This window comes from Oryzias latipes, chromosome 18 (assembly GCF_053564925.1).
Source record: "Oryzias latipes strain Hd-rR chromosome 18, Olatipes_Hd-rR_3.1".
Lineage (NCBI taxonomy): Eukaryota > Metazoa > Chordata > Actinopteri > Beloniformes > Adrianichthyidae > Oryzias > Oryzias latipes.
This window is the reverse complement of record NC_136254.1, coordinates 14401218-14428351: the sequence shown is the minus strand read 5'-3', so window position 1 is coordinate 14428351 and position 27134 is coordinate 14401218. Positions and strand designations below refer to the sequence as shown.

General features: G+C 38.8%; 1 protein-coding gene across 22 annotated transcripts in view; it reads left to right on the top strand.

Moving 5' to 3' along the window:
* The window catches only part of si:ch211-200p22.4 (phosphatidylinositol-binding clathrin assembly protein), a 147820-nt gene that overhangs the window by 60030 nt on the left and 60656 nt on the right, over positions 1-27134 (top strand). For 9 of the 22 annotated variants that reach the window (XM_078935981.1, XM_078935974.1, XM_078935976.1 and 6 more), the window contains 7 exons: positions 3262-3347; positions 3474-3597; positions 12292-12428; positions 13977-14068; positions 24966-25109; positions 25415-25442; positions 25611-25743. In XM_078935981.1, the coding sequence (XP_078792107.1) occupies positions 3262-3347; positions 3474-3597; positions 12292-12428; positions 13977-14068; positions 24966-25109; positions 25415-25442; positions 25611-25743 (744 nt within the window). Of the gene's footprint in view, positions 1-1815; positions 1849-3261; positions 3348-3473; positions 3598-12291; positions 12429-13976; positions 14069-15317; positions 15429-24965; positions 25110-25414; positions 25443-25610; positions 25744-26104; positions 26356-27134 lie in introns of those variants that run through there. The other 13 variants (XM_078935969.1, XM_078935967.1, XM_078935964.1 and 10 more) reach the window with 5 other exon arrangements.

Here is a 27134-nt window from a genome sequence, read left to right as displayed (position 1 = left end):
AGAATTGCACTAAAAATTGTCTGCACCTATTGCCATGAAAGGCATTTTAAATAGTTTCTCCTGTGTGTTTGACCAAATTTATGCAGCCTGAATTTCAGGTTTTCTCAAATTGTAAACTTTAAATCTTAGTTTTAGTGAGTTCATTCAAACCACTAACATTATTCATCCTGTCTTCAACACCTCATCTGCACAAACTCAGATGAAAAGTTGGCCTATTACACTTACGTCACTTTTTTTTACCTTGATGTGACTAACAGGTTTTTTTCATTTCTTTTCTTTTTTTTAAGTTTTGCAACAATAAAATAATCGCGAGCACAAGATGAAATCTTCTATGTGACATGTGTGCTGACAGAGATGTGACACTGTGATGGAAATGTTTTTAGTAACTCATTTAGGTAAAAATCAAAGCTATTTCTTTTAGTAATGCTCATTGTATCTGGTTCTACAACCTCTTGAATTTAGGTGGTTACCTATTTTTTCCCACAAACTGGAATTTTTGTCATTTGTTTCTGTAGTGACACGTGTCACATGCTGTTGAAGACCCAGATCACATAAGTGAAAGTTGGTATTATTAGCTCTCTAGATCATAAGAACTGTTTTTAGACTTGTTGCTTCACTTCTTTCACATCTCTAAATATATTGTAGAACAATGCATCTGTACCTCCTTACGCCAAGCCTTAAAGGCAGTCAAGATTTGATATGGTTCTTTACAAATTTGTAGTATCAGTGTCATCTTTTAGGTAAAGTACATTCTAGCTATGTGAAAACGAGGATGATGGGTGGTCATAAGCCCTGACTTTATTAAACTTTTCTTATTTTTCTTTCTCCCAATACAAATACATCTGCTGCACTTAGAAAACAATACATTTGTACAGCTTTAGTGGAAAAAGATCTCATTTTTGTGTTGCTAAAAAATAATCAGTAAAAAAAAGTAAACTGTGAAATTTCCACTGTGGGCATTGAGCTTACCGGTATTGTGAAACTTCGGGTTGCTTTTCTGTCTCAGAAAACAAAGGGATCATGCATTAATGGTGATGGATTATATATTGTACTGCTTAACCAATTCAATCTACTTTTTAAAAAAAGTCCCTGCTTTTAACCTCGACCTATTTTTGGGAAATGGTCCAATGCTAAACTAGATTGCTACCCTGTGCATCCACAAATTATTTATGCAATGCTGCAGCAGACTCTGTTTTATCACTCGTCATATATTCAACACCTAAGGAAAAGGCACCTAGAGCATTTTCTCAAAATAATAATAAAATGAATCATTCATTTATTCAAATGGAATGATGGAAGTCTGTTACTGCTTTGACAGTTCTTACATGAACACTAATGCTGATGTTTACAAACCAACATGCAGTCGGAGCAGGAAGTGAGCCTTGACGTAAATCCAACTGTGGTCAAAAAGGAGAACATGAGACGTCAGGGATCGAAAGTAGACTTCCAAGAAAAGAAAAAAAGGGAAATTCACACCTAAACTGTAAAGAAAACAGTGCTTCAAGTACAGACCATTTGTTTCAAGTAATCCCACTTTCTACTATAGGATCTATGTGATAAAATGGCTTTATAGTTGATCCTGAATCAGAACTTTTGATACATGTTTCTGATTTTATGACATTTTTGTAATTTCTAAAGTATTTTTTAAATTTTTATTTATAAAAATCTGATTTCCCCAAACAGCATAGGTAGAGGAAGCTTAAAAAGATGGGATGTTTATTGCCAATCATGAAAAGAAGCAAAAAAAAAAACTTTGCCTCGTAGTCACATACAGTAGCATAAGAGTTAATTTTTCTTTGTGAATGCTTTGTGTAGGGCTTTATGCTCAGTACATCAGCCCCATCCTCAGTGAGTACTTATTTCACCCATAATTGGAGAAACTAAGCTCAACTTTTCTTGCAACTTAAACTTCTATTAAAATGCAAAAGAAAAAAGGCAAAACACTTTTTTGTTTATTGTTGCTTTGAAAAAGTTTCTGGGATGTGAATTTCTGGTTGAGGCAGTCAGGTGAAACCATTCTGTCTTTATCTATGTGTGTTAAAACTTATATTAACTGGGTATACACGGTATTCTTTTCATCTGTACAGATCCACTGACACAAACATTTTTTTTTTGCCCTGAAAGCCAAAATTTCTTGATCAACCAGGCAGCAGTTTGGCAGAAACACTGTCTGGCTAGTTGTGAACTCAGAAGAGGGCATGTGTTTTCAGGCAGGCCTGCAGACTTACCAACAGCACACGTGGCATTCTTGTGGACAGACATGTCATTTTTTTTATATGTTAAAGAATTTTCTTGCTTCTGGCCAAAAGAGCTATGCTGTTTTTCGTTTTGTTTGATTTGTGTACAGGAGAACTATAGTTTTTCCACTCACTAATGTGGAGGTCCTGCTTACCTTTGCTATAGTGTCTCCCTTGGCAATTTGTGTATATTAGGAACTAATGCACACCAAACACATTGAATTTTGGAGTAAAACGTCTTCTAGATAAACTTTTTTGAGTTCAGTTGTTCTGAAGAACAGAATCCTGGGAGAACATAGCCTGGACTGCTGAGAGTCCTCACAGAATGAATGTGCGGCACAAGCAATTAAAAATAAAATTTAATTTGCCGCTAAGAAATTTTCATTATAGTTGCATTAGCTCAAAATCCGAGCTTCTTTCAGCTCAAAACATGAATCCAAAATTGAAAAAAAATTAATTAAACTTTCGCTTTTCACTGCAAATTCCGCTGTTTCAAATTCTTTTGAAGAGGAAGGATAAAGATTTTTACAAGTTCACATGTGGCTCAGGAGCACACATGTTTTTTGTGTGCTCCTGAGCACAAAAAAGCGCATCTAAATTCTTCCTGGCTCCTTGTTTTCCAAGTGTGACAGAACACCACAGAGTGAGCAAATGGGCCAAAAAGTGGCAAAGATGGTAAAGAATACCAACTTCTTACTGCAGGTGTTGCTGTCCTCTGCTAATGTGAAGTCAGGTGCTTTTTCTCCATTTTGCTTTTCCCTATTTTCCTCAGTCTTTGTTTTTCAGCCGACTCCTTTTTTGTCTCTCCCCTTTGAGTCTCCTGCTAACAATATGAGTGTTTGCTGCATGTTGCCACAGCTATTCTTAGATCCCGATGCACTCTTTTCCCCTGCTTTGAGACCAACTAACCCTGGGTTCTTTGTTTATGCTAAATTGTGCAAAGGCTTGTTTTGGAAGAAAAGGGGTGAGTTTAAGCAGAGTGTTGGATGTCTTACTTCTTTGCTGAAACTCATTGTTCTGTCAGGCCCCCAGCAGCCTCCTGGAGGCTTTGGAACAGCACCTGGCCTCTCTGGAGGGCAAAAAGACAAAGGAGATGAATGCAGACACCAGGTAGATATTTTAATTGCCTGTCACTTGCGTTAAGCTTTCAAATGAAATGTAGGCTTGTTTCAAAGTGAATGTGAAAGTCTTTGAAGGGTAACAATATGTTCTTGCCACAATTCTTTTGTGTTGCAGAGCATCCACTTTGTCGAGCGCTGTCTCTTCTCTGTCCTCCACCGGCATGTCCTTCAGCCGCATGGATGAGAAAGAAAAGCAGCTGGCCCTAGAGGAGGAGCAGGCCAGACTGCAGGCACTCAAGGTAATTCACTGAATACATTTTGAGTCTGATCACCTTTGACATAGTTGGGTAGGTTCTAAGTTCTAACGGCGGAAAGCTGGCAGCAGAAGAAGGAAAGCTGGCAGCAGCTGTGTAAAGTCTCACTCGGATGAAAATTGTGTTTTTTGTGTTTTTAACTTCTTGTGGTGATTGAGGACATACACTATATTACCGAAAGTATTCGGTCACCCATCCAAATGATCAGAATCAGGTGTCCTAATCACTTGGCCTAGCCACAGGCGTATAAAACCAAGCACTCAGGCATGCAGACTGTTTTTGCAAACATTTATGAAAGAATGGGCCACTTTCGGGAGCTCAGTGAATCCCAGCGTGAAAATGTCATAGGATGCCACCTGTGCAACAAATCTAGTGGTGAATTTTCCTCGCTCCTAAATATTTCACAGTCAACTGTCAGCTCTATCGTAATCAAATTGGAAGAGTTTCTGAACAACAGCAACTCAGCCACAAAGTGTTAGCCCACGTAAACTGGCGGAGAGAGGTCAGCGGATTCTGAAGCACATAGTGCAAAGAGGTCCCTGACTATCTGCACAGTCAATTGCTACAGAGCTCCAAACTTCATGCGATCTTCAGATTAGCCTGAGTACAATATGCAGAGAGCTATATGGAATGGGTTTTCATTGCCAAGCAGCTGCATCCAAACCCCACATCACAAAGTGTAGCTTGCTTGCAAATGTAAAGCGTCGGATGCAGTGGTGTAAAGCACGCCGCCACTGGACTTTAGAGCAGTGAAGATGATTAACGCTTGTCTGGGTTTGGAGTTTGCAGGAGAACGGTACATTTCAGACTGCATTGTACCGAGTGTGAAAGTTGGTGGAGAAGGAATTAGGGTGTGGGGTTGTTTATCAGGACTTTGGCTTGGCCCATCAGTTCCAGTGAAAGGAATTTTGAAAGCTTCAGGATATCGAAACATTTTGGACAATTCCATGCTCTCAACCTTATGGTAACAGTTTGGAGCGGGCTGCGGATTGCTCCGGAACTCCGACAGCAGACCAAACGTGCACGTGACCGACACTGCAGTACAACAGAATAATATGACTTGCATGAAAACTGTGGTATTTTCTAAACATAACAATAAACAAAAATTATGACATGAGCCACGTCCTCTCTGCCCGCAACACTCCCTGGTCGCCATTATTATAACATTTAAACATGCCTTCAAAATAAGTGCATGGAAAATCCAACTCGCCACAATGCTGAATGGTTCGAGGGAATCTCCCGTTGGGATATATCGGTATTTTAAGTACTCCTGATACTGTCTATTAAATGTAGCTTTCTTTTTTTGGAAGTGGAAGGCTCCTCTTCTGTCTCCTGGCTGGGCCTTTTCTACTTGGCAAATAAACTTTCCAAAGACATTTGTTTTTTGTTCATTTTGCTAGTTCCTGGGTTTTATTTTATTTTATTTTATTATTTTTTTTTATAACTTGTCCTGTCCAACAGCTGGGCAGGCAGATGAGAGCTGACGGCCTCTTGTGTTGGACATATTTTACTTTAACAACAGGGGTTATTAATCTTCAGACAAACCAAAGGTATGTCTGAATAAACCCCTTTAGTAATTGAGGCCAAACTTTATTAATTTCAATCATGTTGGAAAATCCTGGGTTTTATTTTAGCTGTATCCTATCACGTGGCAGAGACGAGCAAATTGGCCTGCGTCAAGAGTAACAGACTGATGTAACAGAGAATCGGGCAATTTTTCTAAATGAAACATCTTTCAGATTCCGAAATAAATAACAGAGTCCTGACCTAAACCCGTTGGAACACCTTTGGGATAAATTAGAGCAGAGACTGAGACCTAGGCCTTCTCCACCAACATTAATGTGTGACCTTGCCAATGTTCTTTTGAAAGAATAGTCAAAGAATCCTATGAACACACTCTTAAACGTTGTGGACAGCCTTCCCAGAATAGTTTAAGCTCTTATAGCAGCAAAAGGTGGACCGACAAATTGAAATCTAGAGGTTAGAAAAGGGAGCGTTTAGACCCAACCTTCCATCAGAAGGCAGAGTCAGTGTACAATATACAACCCTCCCAGGAACACGGCTGGCACTTAAGTTCAAATGTGAGTCAAGGCATGTTTATTAAGAAAATTAACCTTAAAATTGCATTTCTGCATATTTCTTTATTCAAATCTTTGTAAATCAGATTCAGATAAAAATATAACTACAAAAAGAGCTTATTTGTGATGTAGAAAATGCAGTGGGCGGGCCACAAGCTCTCTGCACCGTTCTATTCTGTTGCATTCACTTGTAGACAACTAGATTCATGTACGTCTGTTTTCCTTATCTGAACTGGCTCAAAACTGTACGACTGGATTGCTCAAAAATAGCTTGCCATTTTTGTCAGGTTTGGAAGTGGGGGCTGTAAGCTAGCGGGAGATCACATAAACACAGGAAACATAAAGCTCTCAGCAACGGGGGATGGAGGGCAGCGTTGCTCCGCGCTGACAGTCCTGCCCACAACTCTGAGACGTATTACTTAAAAGTTACAATCACTTTGCAGTAACTATGCCCTAGAAAACAACCTAGGATTTTAACTTTAGTTAAAAATGGCATAATCATATTTAAAGGACTACTGGGAACGCTTGTGGGCACAATTCATCTATTGTAGCCTTTAAAATTTTTTAGTTTGCCTCTTTCAAATGTCTGAAATTGTACCATTCAGTTCTATTTACTGAAAGGAAATTAACTTTAAAGTTGTGTGTTTGTTTTTGTAAATAAGACAAAAATGTATCCAATATGTAGAGTGCATGTACACTTAACTTTATTTTCTCTGCAGAGCTATTGTCCATCTCCCTGGTTGTTTGAAATCTAAACTCTGAGTATAATAAGCCGAGGGCCTTGGTAGTGAGAGGACCAATAGAAAAGTAAAGTGTGAAATTTGTTGACATTTCTAGCTGCAGCCAAGGGAATTCTACCTTTAAGCAAGCTAGACTTGAGTGAGAGCAGCAAAGCTACAAGAGCTGGGAGCCTGACATTTGTGTAGGCAGAGAATGCTTACATCTAACCAGAAACGATGCAGTTTTTGACTAGCAGTTGCTTAAATCTGAGTTTGATGTATGTACAGTGGGGCAAAAAAGTATTTAGTCAGCCACCAATTGTGCAAGTTCTCCCTCTTAAAACGATGAGAGAGGCCTGTAATTTTGATCATAAACACATATTAGAGACAAAATAAGAAAAAAATATCCAGAAAATCCTATTGTCTGATTTTTAAAGAATTTATTTGCAAAGTATGGTGGAAAATAAGTATTTGGTCACCTACAAACAAGAAAATCTTTTGCCTCTCATAGACCTGTACTTCTTCTGTAAGAGGATCTTCTGTCCTCCACTTGTTACCTGTATTAATGGCACCTGTTTGAACTGGTTATCTAAATAAAAGACACCTGGGACTGGGTCGCGGGGGCAGCAGTCTAAGCAAAGATGCCCAGACTTCCCTCGCCCCGGCCACTTCCTCCAGCTCTTCTGGGGATGCCCCAAGGCGTTCCCATGCCAGCCAAGATACATAGTCTCTCCAGCGTGTCCTGGGTCTTCCCCGGGGCCTGCGCCCAGTGGGACATACACGGAACACCGCCCCAGGGAGGCGTCCAGGAGGCATCCTGACTAGATGCCCGAGCCACCTCAACTGGCTCCTTTTGATGTAGAGAAGAAGAGAGCTCGGTTCTACTCCGAGCTCTCAGCGGGTGACCAAGCTTCTCACCTTATCTCCAAGGGAGCACCCAGCCACCCTACGGAGGAAGCTCATTTCAGCCGCTTGTATTTGGGACCTCGTTCTTTCGGTCATGACCCAGAGCTCATGACCATAGGTGAGTATTGGAACGAAGATCGGCCGGTTTACTTTTTGTCTCAGCTCTCTCTTTACCACAGCGGAACGATACAGTGACCACATAACTACCGACGCTGCTCCGTCACGCTCCGGTCTTCCCTCTCTCATGATATTTAAACTCCTCTACCTGGGGCAGGGACACTCCACCCACCCAGAGATGGCAAACTACCTTTCTCCGGTCAAGAACCATGGCCTCAGATTTAGGGGTGTTGACCCTCATCTCAGCCACTTCACACTCGGTCCCAAACCACCCCAATGCACGCTGGAGGTCCCGGCTCGATGAAGCCAAAAGGGCTGGTCCCCAAACCAGACCCCCTCTGGCCCCTGGCTGCACCTAGAAATTCTGTCCATAAAAACTATGAACAGAACCGGTGATAAAGGGCAGCCCTGCCGGAGTCCAACATGCACCGGGAACATGTCTGACTTACTGCTGGCTATGCAAACCAAGCTCTTGCCCCGGTCATACGGAGACCGGACAGCCCTCAGTAAGGCCCCCCGGACCCCATACTCCCAAAGCACCCAGGGAGGCTGAGGAGTGTGATTCCCCTGTAGTTGGAATACACCCTCCGGCCCCCCTTCTTAAAAAGGGGAATCACCACCCCTGTATGCCAGTCCAGTGGTACAAGTCCCGACTGCCACGCAATGCCACAGAGACGTACCAGCCAAGACACTCCCACAGCATCCATAGACTTGAGATACTGTAGAAAATGGAGACCCCCAAAGTGCGTTTGGCTCTCCCGAGTCTTTCCGGCCTCATTCCCTGCCAGCGAATCCTTACTAACTGTAAGTTTAAGAGGAAAAACCCAATTGTGAAAAATTGGGAGGTAACTAACGACTATCTTCGTTGCTTTGCAACGTTTAAGGGCGTTGTTTGATTGGCCTAATTGTACGTTTAAAAAAATCCGGGAGGTCCTGAAGGTCCTGGGGTGGCCTAGCCAGTTTCCAGATCTCAACCCCATAGAAAGTCTTCAGAGGTGAAAGTCTGCGATGCCCAGTGAAAGCCCGAACTAATCATAGTTCTACGGGAAAATGTGCCAAAATACATTTTTTTCTCATTCTTTCTTTTATAGTTAAGGTATACCTATAAAGAAAATTACAGCCCTCTCTCATCTTTTGAAGTTGGAGAACTTGCACAATTAGTGACTGACGATTTCAGGTCTGCTCAGTTTTTGCCAAGTCTTTTGGTATTACTTAGAAAAGAGTGCTAAGATAAAGTGAGTGGGAACATAACAGAGTGAGAGAGTTGGGGTTAGCAGTAACCATCTAACAGCTACAGTCCAGCTCCCTGCATCTCTGATTTCCATAGGCACTCCACTCACATACAGAAGATGTAGGACTCTGCTACTGTCCAGCTGGGGCCTTTACTCAAGCAATAACTGCTGCTTCCATTTGCACCTCTCTGCACTGTCAGAATACAAATAGAACAAGTTGCCTGGCTAAATGCTGGACATCAAACATTTTGTTTATTAATCTGTTCTGAGTTCACCGGTGGAAGAGTTTGACTTGGAACATTTCTTTACATTATTATTTTTGCTGAATTAAAGCACCCAACTATGTAAATAAAACAGAGAAAGACAATCTGAGGAGCTAATTTTCCATTTCCTCTGTGGCTTATCATACTAATATCAGCTTTGATGTAGATTTTTCTATTTTCAACAGCATGTCTCCAGTTCACTCTAAGGTCAAAATGAAGACTCTGTTGTCAGAACGTACACACACAGAGCAAACATAACACACTACACAGCAAAACACCAACCTCAATTTTCAACATAAAAGCTAAATGTACAAAATACTTGACACTTCAGTCAAAATCTGACTTTGAGGTCACAATGAATACTCTGTTGGCAATACTAACAAACACACATACACAACAAAACACTCAACACTGTTCACAAAATGCCTTATAAAGAATAGTACCCCCCCCCCCCCCTCCCCATTAAAAAAATGAATAAAATAGTATACAGATTTTTTTTTTTATTAATTCACTGTACGCCCAGGACTGGCCTGCACTTCACCATGTGCAGTTCAGTCTAGCGGACTTCATCCACAACACAGGCACCCTAGCTACACAACAGGAAAAAAATATCTTGTGTGCCTGATCCAGCCTTGACAAGACACAATTAAAATATCATCACAAGCCAAGTCCATGGTCTGCAACATGATTTGTTGAGTGTATGGTTCTCTCTCGTAAACCTTCCAATGCCAAGCAGAAAAAAAAATCTTCAATTTGAGTTGAGGAATGGAGAAAACAAGTGGAAGAAAACTAATATAGATTGGGAATTAGTTTTTAAATACTGTCTGATGAGCAAACGTTTGTGAAAATTCCCAGACAACAACAACAACATCTTCTCCGTCATTTTCTTGTTGAATGTCCATATGACTGATGAGCCTGCTGGGTTGAGGATTGACCTTTAAATCTGCTTCATTTATGATCATTCCATAAACCAACATATGGTCAATAATAGGGGTGTGCCAAAATATCAATATTGTGATATATCGCGATATCTTGATGCATTTTCATCAAGTATCGACCTTTTATTTACGTTTGAAGACCCTGTAAAACGTTAACCATCCTTTGGTAAGACGATTCTTTGGAGGTAGATAGGGGGCTTTCGTTGCAAGATTGGCTGTCACGGGCGGACGAAAAGGAATACACATTCAAACAAAAATGGCGGAGAAAAACGAGGAATAGCGAGAGCAGCAAATTAAAAGACGCCCGGCAGCATTGAAGCTGCATCACCCGGAGTTGTGTGAGAAAGCCGTGGTTGTTGCTAGCCTGAAGCCTGGCGCGGATACCTTTTTCCAGGCGAAGCAACCACCGTCTTCTGCGAGAGCAGAGGCAATAACAAACGGGATTGCTGTTTAAATGTACAAGGGGTTCCATCCCTACAGCGAGGTGGAGAACGAGGGATTTCATTTTTATTGATAGCATAAGAGCCATGCTTTGACATTCCCTCTCGGAAATACTGAAAAAATGATACCTGTACTGTTGCCCAGACCAGAGCTATGGTTGAGATGGCGCTGGGGACAGCAGAAAGAGTGGGTCTCACGTCTGACGGCTGGACCTCCAGGGCCACAGAGTCCTACGTGAAGTTCATGGTGCATTTTGTTAACAAAGACTGGGAAATGAAGTAGTATGTCCTACAAACCTGAGCGATATACGAATCCCAATTCAATTTTATTTTATTTATATAGCCCAAAATCACAACAATAGTCATCTCAATGGGCTTTTTAATATACATGAAGTCATATAGAACACAAAGTCATATAATTCAACTGGTTAATAACTAAACGGAACTAAACAGACTAAGCTAAACTACCCCTTCTCCTCAAAGCAGCGGTAGACGAGCAGCGTCTTGACGTAAAAAGCCTGTGGTTCTCAAGAAAAACATGAACATATAAACATGCATCACATGCAGCTTCTCCCCAAACTTTTTGTTCACGAAGATGTTTACTTTTAGAGGCACTTTAAGTACATGTATTTTATCCCTAGTAATTTATTTTGAAAGCAGTTTATGTCTTAAATGACTTGAAGGAAAGTTCCTTGCTACTAGATTTTATTTGTTGTTTTTTCTGGGAGAATTTTTTTTTTACACCACATTTGCACTAAATGGTGTCATTTATTTTTAACAAAGGCACTATAAATTGTTCACAGAATAGAAATCTGATTTACAGCTATTTTTTTTAAATAATGCGATAGCTATGGCTTTGTTTTTCAAAAGTTAATACCAATGTGCCTGGCAGCTACTTGACTGTTTACAGCAATTTTGTACTAAATAATGGCTCTGCTGTCCCTGTTCACTGTTGTTTACACCGAATTTTACAGATATTTCCAAATGAAAATTGTCAAAGATTGTCAAAGACAGAGTATTACTGATTAAAGCAATGTTACACAAAAGTCTTTTATTCGTTACACCAAACGGACACAAGTTGTTTATCATTGTGTTTAAAAGCTAAAACATTAATGGGGAAATATTGTCCAAAACACAGTGTTTCAAGTTCTTTTTTCTTAAAGTTTGATAAATCGTGAGTTGTTGGAGACTATATATCGATTATCATACTATCACCACATCGTGATAGTATCGTTATCGTGAGCAATGTATCACATCGTATCGTAAGGTACCCAGTGATTCACAGCCCTAGTCAATAACAATGGCCTGGAACTCATCAGAAATTATTTTCCTTTGTCTGGGTCTAGGTTTTGATGCAGGTCTGGGTTTGTGTGGGTCTTGCTCTGTTATCCATCTTTGAAAAGCTGCTCAGTTGTTCCACAACTGTCCTGACATTAACTGGAGTTAATTTCCAGTAAGTGTCTTCAGTTTTGCCAGTTTTGTCAACTTTTTGCACCTTGTGTGGTGTGAATGCAAACTGTTTTAAAAGCGAGAATGTGTCGTGTCTGTAAAGAGTAGATTAGAGTTATGCAAATTGTGTTTTAGGACACGACCAAAGAGTCAGTTTTTAAGAAAAAAGTTAAAGCAGTTGAGTTTAGTGTTTTATCAATTGGGAACAATTTTAACATATGTCCTCCAAAATCAAAAATACCACAAGAACATGTTAAAAATACCAAAAACACAATTTTCCCTTAAATGGGTCTTTTAAAGCATTTTGACAATTGAGAAGACATGCTTGCAGTGATGTTATAAATTTCTGTTGTTTTTTGCTGCTGTTCTAGCAAAATAAATCTTAGGCAGTCAAGAAGTTTCCTATGTACGGTTTGTTTGCCGAGTTTCAAAATAAGTGTATAGCTTCCTATTTTTTTTCTTGCATGCAATCTCTTTAATCATACATCTCCAGGATTATCTCACTTTGTACTCCTTTTACATGTATCTGTTTTCCAGGACCAGCGTCTGAAGGAAATGAGCATGCAGCCTCCTCCTGCTGCTTCCCCAGTCATTCAGTCAACAGGCAGCGCCAGCAACAACAACCACATCACACAAACCCCAGAGCTGTTCAGCTCCACACTGCCTGCCAACAGGTGCACAAACACATTTCAAGTGTTTGAATGACAACCACTGTTTCTGGCAGGAACTTTTACATGTTACTACATATTTAAAGCAAAAAATAAACTCCTTTTAAGATAAGATGAAAAAAGATGGGGGGGGGGGCAATAGGAGTTAAATGTAATCTGATAATCTTCTTGCAAGTAGACACATAAAGCATTTAAGAAGCTTCTATATAGATCCTGTTTACTTTCCTTTTTAAATTGACTGAAGAAGTGATGGGGCTAAAACGGGGCTAAAACGGTAAAATGTTCCCAAGAGACATTTGACATCTGAAAGCTGTTCAAATTTGATTTTTGTTTAAAGACATTTCTCTCAACATCAACACCCTTAATACATAAAAACAAGAAAGGAAAACAGCCTGGAAACAATTTGCTCTCTAATTGCTGTATTTTTCTAACTGTATGCATCAGTTATTCTTGGTTCATATCATTTGTGGCACTAAGCCATTTGCAACTGATTTTTGAGACAAAGTTTGAGGCTTAGCTATTTATTTTTTTTAATTTTTAATTTCCATTTTTCCCCTTAAAATAAAAAAAATAAATAAATCAAAGCCTGGCCCATGCTACTGTGTTAAATTTAGGTATTTAAAATCCCCTTTTTTTCTTTCTCACTAAGCATACACAATGTCACTGTGTTGCTGACTGACTTTGACTGAGTTTGTTTGTGTTTGATAAGATCTAAAAATGGAGCTTACTGTTTAAATGTTCTTTGTAAGCTGTCCCAGTATTTAAGACGGGCATGTTTAAAGTCCAGCCTATGGGTCAAATGTATTCAAATTTCCTCTGGCCTGCAGGCTTTCATAAAATTAATGATATATTCTAAAAACTGTGTCTACAATTTGTTGATTATGGTTGGCTAAATTACGTTTGAAGCCATTCTAAGCCTGTGGCAAAACTGTTGTTCGACCCTTTTGTGACACGTTCTAGCACATTTCTAAAATTTTAACTATAAATCAAACATTGACAGTAGGGACCACTGCTTCCAGGACATATGATATAATGGTGTCTGTCTAATATGCCAAGAAACTGGCTGTTTTTAAGGAGGTCAATGTCAAAAGGCACTACTAGACAAGACATGCCAACTACGACAAGCTAACTGAGAATAAATGTTGAAAAAAATTGACAAATTTATATTAATTCACTGTAAATTTAGAAAAACATATTTAGATGTTTTTGTGTTCTTTGTAAAGAAATGCAAACCACATAATTGAAGGGAAATGGTCAGTTAATTTCCATTTAATGTTAATATTTAGTTCAATGATTGTCAGACTGAATGGGTTGGGAATCAAACAACCTCTCAACCTCTTTGCAAGAAATGTGGACACCCTTGATTTAGGAGAATGACTGACTGTGACAAATGAACATCTTGATGGGGGGTGGGGTCGGCTATTTTTGCTCAGTTGATCCAGTTTTAACATTTTTCTCACTGCTTCTCTACCTGTTTCCCTCTTTCTTCGTCTCTCTTTAAAACTCCTTTTTTTCATCTTCGTCCTTGCTCTTTATTCTTCTCATTGGACGCAGTTTGAACAGTGACCTTTTTGATCTTCAGCCGGCCTTCATCCCTGCTATACAGAGCACTCCTTCCATCTCCAACACCAATAGTGCCTGGGGAGGTATGCCACGTGCACACTCAAAAACTCACTTAAAACACACCTTTTGATTCACACATATATGCTAGTAACAGAAGCAGTACAATTGTAGCACACAGTTTACCATATTGCAGAAAAAATGATCAGGCTGGTGATTCACATGTCTGCCTGTCCATGCATCCATTTACCTGATATTTTTTTTTTCTTAATTTCTTCCGTTATTCTGTCAATTTTTAGGACACTAGACCAGCTGTGTCTTAAAGTAATAGAAATTTGCAGTATAGCTATTTTTACTGTGCAGAGTTGAACTTTGAGCACCTCCCATTCACCTTTAGCATCTGAGTGGGAGAACAATAAGAATTTTAAAAATCCAGCCTTACATTTTGTCACAATACCTTTATTCTCAGATTGCTATGAAATACAGAGATCCATGTTAAAGCTGTAGCACTGACGAACATGAATGGCTCTGTCACTGCGTTATGTTTAGAAAGTGTTTGAGCAGATATCCGTCAGAGCTTCTTTTTTAGCATGTTGTCACATTTAGTGACTAACTGTATCAAGATTTGAATATTGCAATTTTTCTTTAAAACAACGCATAATACTTTTCCTTCAGTTTGATCCAAAGCTGTGTAGAAACTAGGCAAAGGGGATCTCATTCATTCAATCATTTTCCATTCCGTTTTATCCATTTCGGGGTCACGGGGCTGCCGGAGCCTATTCCGGCCACTTATGGGCAAAGAGGATCTCATTTTCTCAAAAGTTTTTTTTTGTTTACAAGCATATATTGACATGCTTGCTTATCTGTCACTCCAGAAAAAGCTTTGTAGATTTTGGGCTACAGCTACATTCCATTTGTTCAAAGATGCTGTTATTAATTCAAGTGGTTGCAAGGCAAAAATGTTACATACTTTTCCCCATGGTTTTTACTTTACAAATTTAGAAATTATTATCTCTGAGATATGTAAAGAAAGAAACCAAGTTTATATCTCTTGAAACTCTCATTGGCATTCCTAAGTCTGCCTTAAACGCCTGTTTTAAACAGCTTATATGGGTTCATGCCCTACCTTTTATCAACTATAGAAATATTCAGAGAACTATAATAGATGTATTCCTAAGGATTATTGTTGCAGGAGGCGGTTGAGTCCCATTTAACATCAGGATCCTTGGTGAAAATGAAATGAAAATGAAAATAAATCAGCTCCAGCTGCGTTGTCACCCAACTTCACCAGCACAATAGCAGCCTTCATCAGTCATGTTTAACTGCATTCCTCAGGACTGGAGAGTCAGCCACTGCAGCAAGCCTCCACCGCCATGACTGTAGATTTCGATGCTGTGTTTGGAAATAAGGCCACTGCCAGTAACAACGGCCCCCATCCTGCAGCTGGTAAAGCCCTCCATATCTGCCTGTCCAGACAGAGCCAGAATACAAACTAAAACTCTGCTTTTTAGGCTGTGCAAGCCTTGCAGTCAACTAACTCTTTCATTTTCAGCAGGCATCTCTTGCTTTCTCTCTCAAGCTGCTTGCCGATTCTTTGTATGTAGCAGCAAGTCTAATGCTACATACACACCAGGCATGTCACGCACTTTGAGGAATGCGCTAACACCGGTTCTTCGACGCACTTTTAGCATATACTGTTCAAACTAGACTGTCTCTTTCCAATACCAGCATATGTTCTCACAGTTGGAAGAGGCTTGGAGCGAAATGTCAGAGGTGCAAATCTTGTAAATGTTGCTCCAGGCTTTTTCTTTCAGAAATCTATTCTGATATATAAAAGAGTTGGTGGCATACAGTATACTTCAGGCCAGACCAAAACCACAATTATTCTTTTGTATGATCAACGGTTGAAACTTCCATGAATTAAAGGGGCCGTAATACATACATCACTATTAATTCCGAGTTCCTGATTTGTCAAATTTCAACTTGTTTATCTTTTATCCGCATTCAATTGAACGCATGAAAGTGAGAGTTTGAATGTGGAACCCCTAAACGCTAATTTACACGTGTTTGCACAGAAAGAGGTCGATAGAACTTGCGTTGGCTGGTGTGAAAGTAGCATTACACTGTCTTTTAAATCCCAGAGACTGGACATCACTTCAGATTCATTTAGATTTCCTTAACACAGCAGAAACATAAATATAGCATTAAATGGGCTAAATCTAAATTTTAAATCTTACTAACACAATCTTTTTAAAGAGCAAAGTTTAAGGGCTTGCATTATTATTCACTTCTTGCAGGAATCCATAATTAATGGATCCCAGAAATCACTTTTGCCTCCTCTTTTCTGAAGTTTTCTTCACAGGTTGATGAATGCAGATGATTGAAACATTTAATTCCCTGGAAATATCTGTTAATTTATTATAGATGTTTCCATGTACAGTTGATGTTTTTACAGAATTATCAAGTGTAAAATTGTATAAGCGACAGTGTGCAGGATCCAATTTTCTCACCAAGAGAAATTTGCTATTGTTTCCTGTTGCTGTAACGATTGCCTTCTTTTAGCAATGCAGGTCTGAGACTCATGCTCAGAGACCCCCCCTTTTTTTTAAAGTCTCAGTATCTGACACAGACATTTTTTTTTGTTTCAATTCTTTTGGGCCACTTGACACTTATGCAAAGCTCATGAGTTTCTGCACCCGTGTAGCTCTTAGCATCTCCTCAGGAAGCACAGCTGATAAGGTGACATCCTCCAGAAGTATTTAAGAGCCAGCAAAAAGGCAGAAAGAAGCTGAGCAAGTTGAATTTATTTAAAACTGGTTTATGTTTCATTAGAGATCTTTAGTGACAGATGGGGATACATCTCAGTTTATACTTTTTCTATTTATGAACGTCTGAGAGAACGACTGCTAAGAGATATTTCTGTCCAGCAGTTAGTTTTTGGTCGGAACCTGAAGCTGCAGATGGAGGTTTGGACCAAAAACGTCCATATGATGGTTTCATAAAGAGGTTTAGCAGAATGAAACATCAACAGTACTTACATTTAAAGTTAAAGTACCATTAGCCGTCACACACCTAGGTGTGTGAAATTTGTTCTCCGCATTTGACCCATACCCTGGGGGAACGGTGAATTGCAGACACAGCCGTGCTCGGGAACCATTTAGTGGATTAATCCCCCCAATCCAACCCCTTAATGCTGAGTGTGAAGCAGGGAGGCATTGGGTCCCATTTTTAGAGTCTTTGGTATGAGCCACCTGGGTGCCTCATACAGATTTGCCAATTATTTGCCCAGAGATATCTCATATGGTGATTAAGTCTAAAGACACAAATAAGACTAACTAACTAACTGAATACTGTCTACCGTCTGTCCGATAGATGAACCTCAGATGCAGGAACAACAGTGCGGTTTCCTTCCTGGTCATGGGACAGTGGACCAGCTTTACACTTTCTTTAGGGTGCTGTAGGGTTCTTAGGAGTTTGCTCATCCAGTCCATATGTGTTTTGTTGATTTGGAGAAGGCGTCGACCACAACCCCAGTGGTGTCCTCTTAAGGGTGCTCTGGGAGAATGGGGTTTGGGAATCCTTTCTGAGGGCTTTCTGGTCTCTGTATAATCGGAACAGGAGCTTGGTTCACATAGCTGGCAGTAAATAGGACCTGTTCCCGGTGCATGTTGGACTTTGGCAGGGCTGCCCTTTATCACCGGTTCTGTTCATAGTCCTAATTGACAGAATTTCTAGGCACAGTCAGGGGTCTGGAGGGGGTCTGGGTTGCTCAAGACTGCAATTCACAACACACCAACCTGTGCAAAGCCTGGATTGATTACGAGAAAGCCTATGACTCAATGCCACAAACATGGATCACTGAATGCTTGGAGCTGTACAACATGAACGGGACTCTAAGAGCCTTCATAGGAAACTCAAAGCTGTGGAAAAAACCCCTGGAAGCCAATGGCAAGCCACTTGCACAAGTGTCCATCAATTGTGGCATATACCAAGGTAACGCTCTGTCCCCACTGCTGTTCTGCATAGGTCTGAACCCGCTCAGCCAAATAATCAACGAAAGTGGCTATGGATACTCACTTAGAAATGGGACCATCATCAGTCACCTCTTCTACATGGATGACATCAAGTTATATTCTAAGAGTGGGGGTGAAATTGACTCCCTGATCCACACCACCAGGATCCCAGTACTGACATTGGGATCTCCTTCGGCCTCAAGAAATGCTGTCGGATGGTGACAAAGAGAGCCAAGTTAGTCCACACAGGAGGGGTCTCACTCCCAGACGGAACAATAGCAGACATTGGTACAAGGTACATTGCAAGTACCTTGGAGTTCCACAGGCAAATTGCAATCTGGGACAGGCAACAAGGAAAGCTTCGACAGCCAAATACCTCCAACGACTACGGCAAGTCCAGAGAAGCCAGAATATGGACTGGAAACCCCAAAGTCCAAATGAAAAACACCCCCGAAAGTGGTAGAGAATGAGAGAGCAAAGATCCTGTGGGACTTCCAGATAAAGACTGACAGGATGGTAAAGGCGAACCAACCAGATATTGTAATTATTGATAAAGAACAGAGGAAAGCCATTGTGGTGGATGTGGCAGTACCAAGTGATAGAAACATCAGGAAGAAGGAGCATGAGAGACTGGAGAAATTCCAGGACTTAGAGAAGAACTGAAAAGCTAATGTGACAGTGTTGCCCGTGGTAAGTGAAGCACTCCGGGCAGTAACCTCCAAGCTGGAAGAGTGATTACAGCAGATCCCCGGAAAGACCTCAGTCACCTCAGTCCAGAAAACATCAGTGGTAGGAGCAGCTAAGAATCTGCACAGTTTGTTTTTGTTAGCCTTTACCAATTCCGGAATTGAATAATACTGATGCTGTTTTTACTTTTCCAGTTAACATAGTTTTTGTTGTTGTTTTTTTTAGCTATGCAAGGGCCAGTAAATATATAAGATTTTAATATTCCCTGAAATATGTTTAAAAATATTTTCACAGATTTCAGTGCTGTCAAGTTAACCTGATTCAAGTTAAACCTTGCACTTATTACTGACTTCAATTGTTGATATTTTAAGTAATTTGTCTTATTACTTAGTATTCCTTTACTTAGGGCTTTTAGTTTTCAAAAGAGATGAATGTTTTCCTTGAATTATATGTTCATTGTGTGTAATATCATTAGCCTTCCATGTTGAGATATTTAACATTTTTTATTGATCAGAATGTCAAGAGTATTCCAAATGAGTGTCACTTTGCTTGTTGTAGGAGAGAAATTTTAAGGAATTCTCATCATGCTGTCAATGTAGCTTTAATATTAATTAATTTAAAGTATGCACAGTATGGATAGTTTAATCTATTCACAAAATGACTGTTCTCTACATCCATCCACAAGTGGGCTGTTGTTATTATTATACAATTTTAGAATGTACTGTAATCTATGAGCTAGAAAATAGTTGAGAAAATTGGAAAATCTATACCCCAAGAAATTTAGCATTTTTCAGAGTTTTTAATCCAATTCGTGGTGGTTTATTTTTCCTTAAAAACCTGGATATCGATGTTTCTGATGTTTTAAACCATTTTGCAGACGGTTGCATAGGGATTAGAGCGAGCAAGTAGTTTTGTATATGGGTCATAGAGAACAAGTAAGTAATTTTTGGTAATATTTATTATATATTGGCAGGTTAACCCATCACTTTAAATACTCCTGTATATTCTTAATATAATTTTATTCCACCAAGTCTGATAGACTGGAGGGTTTACAATCTAAAACAGAAAAGAAGCTTAAAGTGCCTGAAATAAAAAAAATAAAACTGTCAGTCCTTATTTAAACTAGAAACATTTTGACCAACTGAACCATTTGATGCTGAGAAAAATAATTTAATCAATAAGTACTATTAAATGTAACTTGGTCTGAAGCATTAACACAGCAACACCAATATATTTAAAGTTTTTAGTCTGAAGAAATAGGTAAAAACATTGTGCTGATTTATTTTCTAAATGATGATTGTTTATTTATACGGAGCCCGTGTCCTGACATTAAAAAACTAAAATATATCTTGTTCCCACAAATTAATATCTCGTTCCCACAAGATAATATTCCGTTCCCACTAGATATTCCGTTCCCACAAGATAATATTCCGTTCCCTCTAAATACTATTTTTTCGTTCCTCTGTGACCCACATTAGTTCAAGAAAGGAAAAAGAAAAACAAGAATGATCAAATTTATTTTTATTTCTTCACGACTTAATTAATTGGTTCGCACAAATTAATTATTTCGAGCGAACAATATAGTATTTTGAGGGAACGGAATATTATCTTGTGGGAACGGAATATTATCTTGTGGGAACGAGATATTAATTTGTGGGAACAAGATATTAATCTGTGGGAACAAAATATTTTTTAGTTTTTTTAATGTCAGGACATGGGCTCCGTATGTTTATGATCTCAAAAAGTGCAGCTGTTTTACTGTATTATCTGCTGTCTTCATGTCAAATACTGATACCAACTAAACAGGCAGACTCAAGGAATACATTTATGGAAAATAAAGACATGTCATGAAAATGTCTACAATACCGTATTTTCCGGACTATAAATCGCTCCGGATTATAAATCGCACCAGCCCAAAAATGCATTATAAAGTAGAAAAAAACACAGATAAGTCGCACTGGACTATAAGTCGCATTTTGACGGGAAATTTATTTGACAAAATCTGGGACCAAGAACTTATAACTTTCATAACCTCATATGACACAATCATAGCAGACTGTTTATCTCATAATTTCACAGTAATTCTTTCTCAAACCTATTTATTATTTTCATGAAGCATCATTGTCCAACTAATACTCTGTTTTCATCCTGATTTTGTAGAAACAGTTGTCATTTTTATTGCATTTCTGAATCTATAAAATCATTGGAAAATAGAATATTATGTTATATTATGTTAGCCTTCAAGATCTTACTGTAAAAAAAGGTTTGCTGATTCTCTGAGTCACTTAACATACTCTTAACACTTAACATACCTCATACATCAAATTGACCCAGGAACATCATCTCTGTTCCTCACAAATGAACATAACAGGAGGGTTAACAATGTAAATATTTCAATTTATTCCTAATATAAGTCCCTGCGGAGTATAAGTCGCACCCCTTGCCAAACTATGAAAAAAAGGGCGACTTATAGTCTGGAAAATACGGTAGTTAATAAAGACTGACATTATTAGCATGAGCTGAGTAATCTAAAAATGTGTTCATAAGCTTGACGCCCTAGCTGTGTGTGGGAGGAGCTACTAGAAAATGTTGTTATCCCAATCGCTACATGGAGCATTGTCTGTGTTTATCTCATTTACAATGCATGAAAGACGGAGGATGTTGAGTTCTACTAAAATATTAGTAATGATCAAGTCTCCATGTTTAAGTGTGAGATCATTGAGAGTCTCTCCTGGTACAGTGATCTTTACTCCCACTGACCTGTCTGATAGACAGCCACTGTCTTTCCGTCTCCGAGTTTGACGGTTTGCTGTCCCGCATTTACCTGAGACGGAAAAATTAAAACACAAATAAAATTCAGGGGACCTTTTTATTATTGTCTCAATGAAAACAATAAAAAATATCATTAAGTTCAGGAGGCCTGATCTGGCTGCCTCTCCAATGCCGCAGCGGTTCCCTGTTTGGCCACTAGCTCGCCTCTCCATAGGCCCCGTGACAGACTGCCTAGGGTTTACCTGCCTTCGCCCAACAGTAGCCGGGGATGGGCTCCGGAAACCCATTTACCCCAAAAGGGATACAGCGGGTTTAGAAAATGAATGGAAGTTCAATATACCGATTGATTGATATCAGATTTTTTAACTTGCCCAAATCACACTGCGCAGCTCAAATCGGGCCTGAAGGTCCAGCATTATTTCTTTGGATCGCTCTGTCTAATATTCTATACTTCTTCTCATTCAACCACTTGTTGGCTGAATTCCCTGAAGCGCCTCGAGAACCTCCACGGGTGCGAGCCGACTGTATAAAGCAACTTTTTGTCAATGGATTCTAGGACTTATTCAAAGCTGCTACACAGTGGTCTCACAAGAACTTCCTACTCACGTGATATTCCACAATCAGAATTGTATTCTTTGATTATTCATATTGATGATTCTTCTTTTGTTTTTTGCATCAGAATTATCATTTTCAGAATGTTTCTGATGGTCTTATGGACCTGTTTGACATGAATTCTTGAGAATCATGAGTTTTTATGATGTCGATTCTTTTATACAATCTTTTAACAGTCCTTGTGAGACCATTTTGAATGAGGTTGCTCCTGTCAGAGTGAAAATTGCCTCTTTTAAAATGTCTTTTCCATGGATAAATGAAGAAATCCGCTGCTCCAGAAGGCTTTGTCGCATAGTGGATTGTTTATGGAAATCAACAAATTTGGAAGTAAACAGGTTGCATCTTAAAGATCTGATCTGTTCTCTTAATTAAATAAAACAGGCCAGATCAGCTTTCCTTTGCAAACTTATTTCTACAAATAGGAAAAATCCAAAGATTGTATTCAACCCTCTAAATTCTGTTGTTGCACCTTGTGCCTCTAAACATCCAAAGCTTTTTCAGCCTGACTGTAGTTCATTTCTTCACAGTTTTTTAGCTAGGATTTTAGATTTTGGAGCAAACATCCCTCCTTTAGCCTTTTTTCTCCTGTGACAGTGGAGGACGTTCATTCTCTGCTGAAAAGGATCAAACCCTCATCCTGCCCTCTTGACATAATTCCTGACATTACCCCATCTTTCTAGAAGTGTTCCAGAGTATAGGTTCTACTGTTGTTGACCTCATTAATCTTTCTTTGACGTAAGGATCAGTCCTTAAGTTCTTAAAGCATGCTTTAATAAATCCTGTTATTAGTTTAGACCTGTGGGGTCCAAAAAACTTCAGACCAATCTCGAAGCTCCCTTTTATTTCTAAAATCTTGGAGAAAGCGGTCACTGTCCAACTAAATTTGTACATGGAAGAACAAAATTTATCCGATTCTTTTCAGTCTGGCTTTAAGAAGAACCATTTCACTGAGACAGCTCTCCTAAGAGTTTCTAATGACATGCTAATGGCAGCTGACTCAGGCCAGTATACTGTCCTCATACTTTAAGACTTGGAAATCTGCTTTTGACACTGTAGATCATAACATTTTAATTGAACGTCTTCACTATGACTTTGGTCTCTCTGGGTCAGTTTTATATTGGTTTAGTTCGTATCTTAGTGGAAGAACTTTTAATGTGGTTGTCGGTTCCTTAAGCTCCTAAATTGGAAAAAATAACTTGTGGTGTTCCCAAGGGTTCTGTACTTGGCCCTATTTTATTCATTTTACCGTATTTTCCGGACTATAAGTCGCACCGGAGTATAAGTCGCACCAGCCCAAAAATGCATTATAAAGTAGAAAAAAACACAGATAAGTCGCACTGGACTATAAGTCGCATTTTAACTTTCACAACCTTATATGACACAATCATAGCAGACTGTTTATCTAATAATTTCACAGTAATTCTTTCTCTTACTTAATTATTTATTCCTTTCATGAAGCATCATTGGCCAACTAATACTCTGTTTTCATCCTGTATTTGTAGAAACAGTTTTCACTTTTATTGCATTTCTGAATCTATGAAATCATTGGAAAATAGAATATTATGTTGTTAGCCTTCAAGATCTTACTGTAAAAAAAAGTTTGCTGATTCTCTGAGTCACTTAACATCCTCTTAACACTTAACATACCTCATACAACAAATTGACCCAGAAACATCATCTCTGTTCCTCACAAATGAACATAACAGGAGGGTTAACAATGTATTTATTTCAATTTATTTCTAATATAAGTCGCTGCGGAGTATAAGTCGCACCCCTTGCCAAACTATGAAAAAAAGTGCGACTTATAGTCCGGAAAATACGGTATATATGATTCCTCTTGGAAAACGCATTAATCAATTCAGCCACATCTCATATCATTTCTATGCGGAAACTGTTCATTTTCCACATTAAATTGGCGCAGTGCAACTTTTTTAGACCTTAAACAAACAAAAAAGAATAAGATTAAACTCCCAAAATTGATCTGAGTGTCTTCAGAAACTGCTCTAAACTGCTCTAAAACTTATCAAGTAGGCACTATTGGTGCTGGGGATACTAGGTTTTTTTATGCAACATTCATTACTGAAAAAAGGCATCAACTTCCAAGTTTTTTTTGTGTGGATTTTTTTGTGATTAATTATACATGCAGCTTGATCATAGCTGCTCAATAATTCTTGCGTCTTTCATCACATTCCTGCTTGCAAAATTCTGTGTAACTGCCAGCATTTTTAAATAATAAATGCCTTGCTTGCCACAAAACATTTTATGAATTTTCAGTGAAATTTCTAACCCTCTTAAAGTTTGCTTTGAAATGCCAAAAAAGTGTTTGGTTGCAGTGCTTACAGCACGGTTGATTAGCCGGTTTTGGCCTTGTGTTCTCTGTACATTAAATACATGCATAACACTCTTGTAAATTTTGCCCAGTTGGAACTCTAACTCTAGATCTCTGGATAGATATTTCATCAAAATGAAAGTTGGCATTCATTTAAATCGTGTTGAATATGAGTTAAAATAATTCAAAAGATTTTTGGAAAGATTTTAAAATGCAAGATTTCTTTGAATACAAAACCTTAATGAGTCTAGACTGGCTGCTGTCTAACTTGGTGTTGGCAAACCCTGTATCACTTCTTTGGCATTTTGTAGTAGTTTGCCTTTTGATGCTGTCTTAGATACCATCATAGAGATATTTCAGTTGAACTTTGTGTTCAGTTAAATAAAATACTTTTTGCTTTAGTAAACTGAATATTTATGTTATCAGCTTACACAAAACCATTTTTTTCTTCAATTTTTATATTTACCCTTTTTAAGGCATCCTTCTGTTAACATTTCCATTCTAACCAGTCTTTTTTATTATTAAGACATGTTTTAGCTTATTTACATGTGCAGGAACTTTCATCTTTAGGTTTTGATGCTCTGGGAGACCTGTTAAAGCCAACAGCTCCTACACACACCGCACTTCATGTCCCTGCTCCTCAAATGCCCGTCCATCCTGGGGGAAAGCTGCTAGCAAACGACCTTGACTCCTCTTTGGCCAACCTAGTGGGCAGTAAGTGCTGCTGCATGTGAAAGCAAAAAAGGCAATTTGAAAATCTGTGTTGCATAATATTCTTGCAATGTAGTAGCAGAACCAAAATGGATCCAAAACTACATCATGTTTCTGCTTTATCACTCATGGTGGTCTGCATTGATTACTTGTATTGAGACTTATATTGATTACTGTATTTACAACTGAACTTCTTTAATGGTGATATTTGACCAAAGATGTCTCACTGGAGGAATAGAATAAAAGTAAATTACTTTCATATTTGTCATTTTAACTACTATCATTTCTCTTTTTGTTTTGCTCTTCAGATCTGCAGTTTGGGAGTTCAGCCAAAAAGTATGTTTCTTTAATGGACATATATTTTTAAAGGAAAACAGATATTCTCTTGATTTTTCTTTTTTTCAGGATGTGTAGCTCAGATCAAATTTTGTGCAATAAAATAAATAGGGGCGGGAAACAACTCAATGAAAACAATGTTCATTGGTTTTGGTTTGTTGTCTGCAGGCCAGAGATGCTGTGGAACCAAACCGGGGAGAAGAAGTTGACTGGTGGCCAAAACTGGCAAAACAAGACCATGTCAACAACACAATGGGGCCCTGCACCCTTGGCCACGCAGCCCTTGCCTGTGCCACATGTGGTAAGAAGATGCAACTCATGCTGATGTGCACTTTCACGCAAAAAAAACATGCCATATGGTCCAGTTGAATTGAGAAGACAGTAAGAAGTCTGATCCATTGTTCCAAGAAGTGTTTTTACAGCAGAAAAACAGGAAAGCAATTCCATCTCTAAAATGTTTTTAAGAGTTTCAAAACAGAAATGCTATAGTAATCTTGATACGCTTTGCTCTGTCTAAAGTTTACTTTTCATGCACATGGTAACTATAACACAAGAGTTTTAGCTCCGGTTGTAACATTCTTTGAATTAATGATACTCTCTAAAGTCCCTCTCAATTTAACTTTTGATCTATTTGAGGCAAAATAATCTGTATTGTTTTCTAGGATTTAGAATTTGCAAAGCACCAGTAGTTTATTAAAGAATTCACCTCTGAGTTGCAGGTAGGCACAGAGCAACCTCATCGCGATTTCCACCCTTTCTGTTGCTGAGACCTCTTTGTTTTAACACACTCCTTCTAGCGTACACACCCTCACACCCACAACCTAACATTACAGGTGCAACAAAAATAGCAAGCAATTTTTGAGCTATCCAGCTGTACATTCTTGTGCTAGATGCCAGCTTGGATGAGGAAAACAAAGACATTCATGGATCTATGTCCACAAGTGAATCCATCAGAATGGAGCGGAGTAGGAAGCTTGTGGCCCGCCAAGCATATTTTATACATAACTAATAAGTTATTTTTCAATTGGCATTTTTTCTTATTTTCTCCTGATTCACAACGTCTTGAATAAAGAAATATTTAGAAATGCAATTTTAAGCTTCATTTTCTTTAGATATGTCCTCCATCATCAGAAAAATGCCCCAAAACGTTTCAAAACACAATTTTCATTAGAGTGGGCCTTTAAATGTTTACCCAATTAACATAACTCCAGGGGATTCTAAAGCTGAGAAAATCAGTTTTGCGTAGATATGTAACACCTTACAGTAGTGAAGTGTTCATGCAATCAAGAGTACAACAGCTGATTCTATTTTGCGCCATTACCGGCACAAAACCACTTCTCTCTGCATCAGAATCTATTGGAATTGCATTAAATGCATAAGGAGCATGTTATTTGCTGTCGCCAGTGATACGTCTGTCTTTACTGTCACTAGTAGAAACTTAAAAATGACTGTTTAAGTTACTAATGTGTAAATGTAAGCAGCTCCACATTTAAGTAAATTTTCTGAATTGCTTCAGAATAAAAATATATGAAAACATTACATTTCTTTCATATTTATTAAGAAATATACATTTTATGTCCTTACTTGACCTTATAAGAACAGAGATTCCCCATTTCGATCTGCCTTAAGCAAGCGTGAAGTTGAGTAATGTTGCGCCATTAGTGTTTTAGCTTGTGCAGTTTTTTAGCGATC